The sequence below is a fragment of the Seriola dumerili genome, unplaced genomic scaffold, assembly GCF_002260705.1.
Source record: "Seriola dumerili isolate Sdu_G_001 unplaced genomic scaffold, Sdu_1.0 BDQW01000040.1, whole genome shotgun sequence".
Taxonomy (NCBI): domain Eukaryota; kingdom Metazoa; phylum Chordata; class Actinopteri; order Carangiformes; family Carangidae; genus Seriola; species Seriola dumerili.
This window is the reverse complement of record NW_019174295.1, coordinates 4,762,181-4,767,850: the sequence shown is the minus strand read 5'-3', so window position 1 is coordinate 4,767,850 and position 5,670 is coordinate 4,762,181. Positions and strand designations below refer to the sequence as shown.

The 5,670-nt window shown below is 42.7% G+C and overlaps 1 protein-coding gene and 1 non-coding gene across 2 annotated transcripts; both read right to left on the bottom strand.

The window, feature by feature from the left end:
• Positions 1–3,166, bottom strand: LOC111217044 (CAAX prenyl protease 2-like). The gene is made up of 8 exons (XM_022738724.1): positions 3,030–3,166; positions 2,833–2,935; positions 1,915–1,998; positions 1,228–1,306; positions 968–1,135; positions 652–723; positions 309–371; positions 1–221 (listed from the first exon to the last, which is right to left on the bottom strand). The coding sequence occupies exons 1-8, from the start codon at positions 3,164–3,166 to the stop codon at positions 1–3; spliced, it is 927 nt and encodes a 308-aa protein (XP_022594445.1).
• A 1,347-nt stretch (positions 3,167–4,513) lies between these two features.
• trnae-cuc lies at positions 4,514–4,585 on the bottom strand. The gene has a single exon. It is a non-coding gene; the product is annotated as a tRNA-Glu (tRNA).
• Positions 4,586–5,670: the final 1,085 nt, after the last annotated feature.

Below are 5,670 nucleotides of genomic sequence, written 5' to 3'. Positions count from 1 at the left end.
CTAGCATACAGGCGCGGGAGCGGGAGCCAGGCTGCAGACGGGAATGGCACCATAGAAGAAGGGGTCTGTCAGCGGGAAGAGCAGCACCAGAAACAGCAGGGCTCCCATCAGATATAGGAAGAGTAGAGCTGTGCGTTGAGGGTGCTGCAGGGCGGAGCCAATGTCAGGCAGGCCCTGACTGTTACAGAACGAGTGGCACAAAACTGGGCCCACAATATGACCTATAGAGAGAGACAAGAGACTTAATGAGGCGTGGTCTGTGGTTGAGTAGCGAGGAAATGCGCTGTCCTGTTCTCTCCACATCTCACCAGTTCTCATGAATATGAAGGCAGTGAAGGCACCAAACACAGTTGTGTACAAGAACTGCATCCCTGCAACAGAACAGCCGCATTTATACTTTTCCTCTACAAAATCAATATGATAGATGCTTATTATATCTTTAGCATGTCCATGCTATAATCAAGCAAAGCTGATAGAGGTTGTGTAATACATAAACTAAACATGAACCAAGGTTTAGATGAAGATGTCTGTGGTGCATGAGATTTAAAAAGCTATTTAATCCATGCAGCTGTGAGATAAAAGCATACATCAGCCGATGCTTGCATTGTTTCACTTTGGTTTACTTGAGGAGAAGTTTGAAAGCCAGCTGACCTGCCACCAGAAGAATGACTCTCATACTATCCTTCTGGAGGCGCCGTTGCTCTTTGATGTGGTGGAAATGAGCTAGAATAACACGGTAAAAGAGCTATGAAGTGTGGGTTAAATGTAAAGTTTGTTTGGTTAACAAATATCATGTCATTGAAAATAATCTTGCACTTACTAACAGGTATTTAAACAAAAAGAACAAAAAACTTTCATTCATCCAGTAAACAAAAGGCATTCATTTAATTCATGTATTTCATCATTTGTTAATCTGTAAAAGAGTCTAATCTTGAGTTGGTAAAGTCTGAAAATCTGGTTGCCACACCGACACCGAAGAAGAGTGGAGCCATAAAGATGGCAGCTGTGGGTCCTGCACAGGGCACCAGCATGGGCAGCATGGCCCCTCTGAACACCAGCTCCTCCGTCACTGGCGCCACCACCTGGTTCCTGAGCCACACTACGTCTCCTAGTGAGAGTCTCCACGACTGAACATCTGGGAAAATTAAGTCAGGACTTTACTATGTATGACATAAACATCAAATACATACAAAGCACATATATATACACACACAAAGTATAACTCACCCAGTGCAGACTGCAGTTCCGTAGTGAAGCCATTAGGGTTGTCCATTGCGGAATGAACCAGGGGACCAAGATAAAAAACCTGATGTTTAGAATAAAACCAGTTGTTTATAACATCCAGTGGAAGTATATAAAAAGAGATTAAAGATGGGGATCTAGAAACAGCAGGGCACAGCTTTTCAATGTGTGGTTTAAGGATGCTCATGGGATATCGCTACAAAATGCAGTAATTTCATGGAGGTTGTAAAGCCATGCTGTAATGCAACAGGAATGGAAACTGAGTCTCTGAAATGTCAAAACTGCCTTAGTGCAGCATAAATAAAATGTTCTAAGAGGGAAAGAGGATCCACAGAGTACCGTTTCTTTCATCCAAGTAGATTTACCTTAAAGAATCTCAGGTTGACTTTAGGTCTGGCAGGTTAAAGAAAATAAGGTAGTAAAAATAGTTAAAAATGAATAAAATGAATGCTTTTTTTATTGTGTTTGTTTTTCCTCAGATCCTGAGATGTATCTCTCAGTGCTCCTTGCCAAGCAAAATTATCGAACCAGCTGCGAAAAGCAGGTGCTCAAGTTGCAGAGAGTCTAATTCTTGTGATTTTAACAAAGCAAACATTTGCTCCAGATGGTTTTTAGGGATAGAAACATCATCTTTTTCTTGAGGGGCTCATCCGTGTGAGGACTCTGACGTACCATGGTTAGTAGCAGTGGCAGTATGAGTGCAGGAACAAAACCTTCCAGACGAACCCCCATCAGCTCCCATACAGACGCATCGACCTGGAAGGCCAAAATTTACCCTTATGAACAAAACCTTTACACTAAAGTGACTGTAAAGTTAAGCTGATGAGTGACCCCATATGACCCCTTATGTATGGTGAACATGCCCCTCGGATTGAGGACACAGCCCTTCACCTGGATGGGTTCAGGGTTCAGCCCCCACTGTGAAGTGTCCTTGAGAAAGATATTGACTCCCTGTACGGAGGGATGATTGTTACACAGTGTGAACATGATTATCTGAGCTACGCTGAGCTACATGTAATGCCTGTAGCTGTACTGTGCTAGTGCTATTGATACTTCTGTAATCTAAAACTGGAAATAGAAATGAGCCTGTCTACACTAAGTTACCAGTTTATTAGGTACACCACAGTCTGATGCAAAGGACACAAGATTATAAAAGTCGCTTTTTGTTCTATAGAAGCGCAGCACCTGCAGGGTGTAGTTTGTGGTGCTGCTGAACTGTATCACATTATACAGAGAGGTGGGTCCGTCATTTAGGCTATCCTTGTTGATGAGACACCTGTCAGTATAAATCAATGGACCTTTTTCACAGCAGACCTTTTGACTTATCCAAGTCAAGTAAGTGCACTTGTGTGCAGGAATACGGTAGTTCAGCGGTTGAAAAAAAAGTAGTGCGAAAAGAAAGTTTTCACAGGAAGATAAACCGCTGAAAATATTCTATAGGTTTTGTAAATGTAGTTGGACAACTGGGTTTTGTATTTACATATTTGAGAAAAGAAATGTGTTTTTGCCACTGTGAAAAACCGTAGTAAAAATGTGACAAGCTGATAATTGAAGAGACATACTGTGATACAGATGATGAATTCTACTCACCCTGATATCAGCCCAGTGAATCCATGCCTTCACTGCTGCAGGTGACAGTGCAGAGACCAGCAGCACACTGACACAGCGACGCTTTATCACACTAGGATGGTCCCTGTGCGTATACACAAACACACACACATACACACACAAAAGTTTAATAGCCCAGTCTAACAGCGCTGTCACAGAACTGCTGGTGTGTTGTATACCTGGGTAAGCTGCTTCTCCAGACATATAAACTGCCAACGTACACACAGGCGAGCAGAAGGCAGCTCAGCACACACACCCAGCACCTTGTATGGGCGTGCTCCACCTGCCTTATAAGACCATGTTCTAGTTCCAGCATGGCAAAATTGAGGGTGTGAAATCAGAGTTTCAGGAGGTTCCTCAGGTGAGCTGTGGCTAACAACAACAGCTCAGCTTCATCATGCTTTGGACTGGCTCAATCCAGTCTGTCAATTCAGATTAAAGGGAGCTGCTTAGCTCTAATACTCTCTACTGAGAGGACACATATGGAGGTGTGCGCGTCCACACACAAACACACAGGTTATAATTATTGTCTTTACTGATCCAGTTGTATGCAAAAGTGTAGGAACCCCTGGGCAAATTACATGTTTTGTAGATTTTTGAATAGAAAAGAAAAACACAACCCTGTATTTTATTGCATTCGACCGCCTTAAACATGGGGGTAGAATAAAATCCACTAAATAGCAGCAAATACTGGATGGAAATGTCACGCAGTCATTCAAGAAACTGAAAAGAGGTTGGCTTCTATAACAGGACAATGATCCAAAGCAGACCTCAAAATCCACCATTAATTACTTCAAGGAACACAAGATGAAACTTTTGGAACGGACCTCACAGTCCCCCCCCCCAACCTGAACATGATTGAAAATCTGTGGTTGGATCTGAAACATGCTGCATGTACAAGACAGCGTAAAAATCTTGAAGTGATCTGCAGGATGAGCGATAGAATCAAGAAGAGAAAGACTCTGAGCTGTTGACTTTTAGCTACAGGGGTTTTATTTACTCATTTTCACTTAAGAAAAAAACGAAATGTATTACTTGCCCGGAAGTGGCCAAAGTTAAACTATATCAGCTACAGCACAAGGACTAGACACAAGAAGATCACCTGTAAAACCTGTAAAATAAAACCATCCCAGATATCAAAATAAGTCTTCTTCTGGCCCAGTACACGCCCAGTTCCAGGGCCCAAATCCGGTCCATATACAACATGATTGTAAGATTCTACTTCCACGTCTGGATCAATTATGGGTCACACAGAAAATCTTCTGGCTGTCAGTCAATATAAGAGGATAATAGCTGGAATCTGCCCAGATATGGGCCAGACTCAGGCCGAGGACCAAGGCATTTTACTATCTGGGATAGCTCCATAATAAATACTCCATGAATCTCATAATGTTAAATGTTGGTTGAGACTGTTGAGAGGTGTTGATTCAGCTATGCAGTCTTTTTGTTTGGTAAATTATCACACTCCGGATTTGATGGGATGAAATGAGAAGCAACATAAGAGTTTAATGAACTACAACGTCAAGGGGAATACTTCTTCTAGCAAATAGTTGTGGTTGGGAGGTAACTCCTTTACATGCAGAGGTTAATTTACAGAAACAATGAAAGACAAAATCCGAGTTGTGATTAAACATATTAGCCTTTGTAGAGAAAAACGTAGTAGTTCCCTGACCGGGAATCGAACCCGGGCCGCGGCGGTGAGAGCGCCGAATCCTAACCACTAGACCACCAGGGAAGTGCTCACAGCTCCGTGACGATGGTTAAAGTTTTTGAAGGAAAAAGCACGTCTCTCGTCAATGGCTTCATATATTTTAGTAATACATTGTGCAAAATGAAAAAGAACAAAAAAATAAATCAGAAGTCAACGTTCATGTTTTCAAAGGTAGGTCCATCCATGACGTACTGTTCCACAAGATTACATATATCTGAACAAACTTCATTTTCCGACTTAGCCCTAACGACGCTGTTGTAGCCTACACCAGTGATTTCCAACCTTTTTCTGCCCAAGGCACCGTGTCACCGTGTTGTTCTGCTTTGCAATAAGCCCCACTAGCATGTCACTTGCCTCCATCGCCTCATCAGACACTTTCACACAATCCAACAAGCTGTCTTGCTGCCTCGGATCACGTGCTCTCCTGGAGTAGGCCAACTCTCTCGCAACGTGCTAGGGATGTTTGGTTTTCCAAGTGCCTTTTAAGCTTGCTTGGCACCATGTTAGCATTAGCCAACTTCTCCCGACAGATGACGCACTCGGGCTAGGGGGTAGTTAACATCCCATCTGAAGCAATAAGACAGGTAGCTCTCGTGATACTGGCTATTGACTTTTTTTTCACTTTTGTCTTGGTGTTGGTTCATTTTCTGCTCTGGTGTCTACAGTTGTTCCCCTCCTTCGCACTGGCTGTCTATCAGGGCCATGGATGGCCCTTTGATGTGTCACACAGTAATAATTCCCACCATCTGATAACTGCTCCAACAGCGAAAATCGGGGTTCCCGGAGGTTATTGAATGCTTTTTTTAAGGGTATAGAACTTACCTCTGTCTTGGGAAATGAGTGCATACAAAGAACTGACAAAACTCAGAACTTCTTGTATAGTTGTGTAATGCGATAATAATGGTTTGTCTCAAAATACCATGGCACACCTGGACTTACCTCACGCGGCACACCATTTGTGAACCACTGGCCTACACTTGTTTGATTTGGATGAACTAATCCTATGAGTAAGTCTGGGCAAGTGTTGGCCTGAGCGGTTTGAACTCTTAAACTGATGCAATATGTTGAATATTTTTGCATTATGCAACATCAAAAACATCTCAAACATG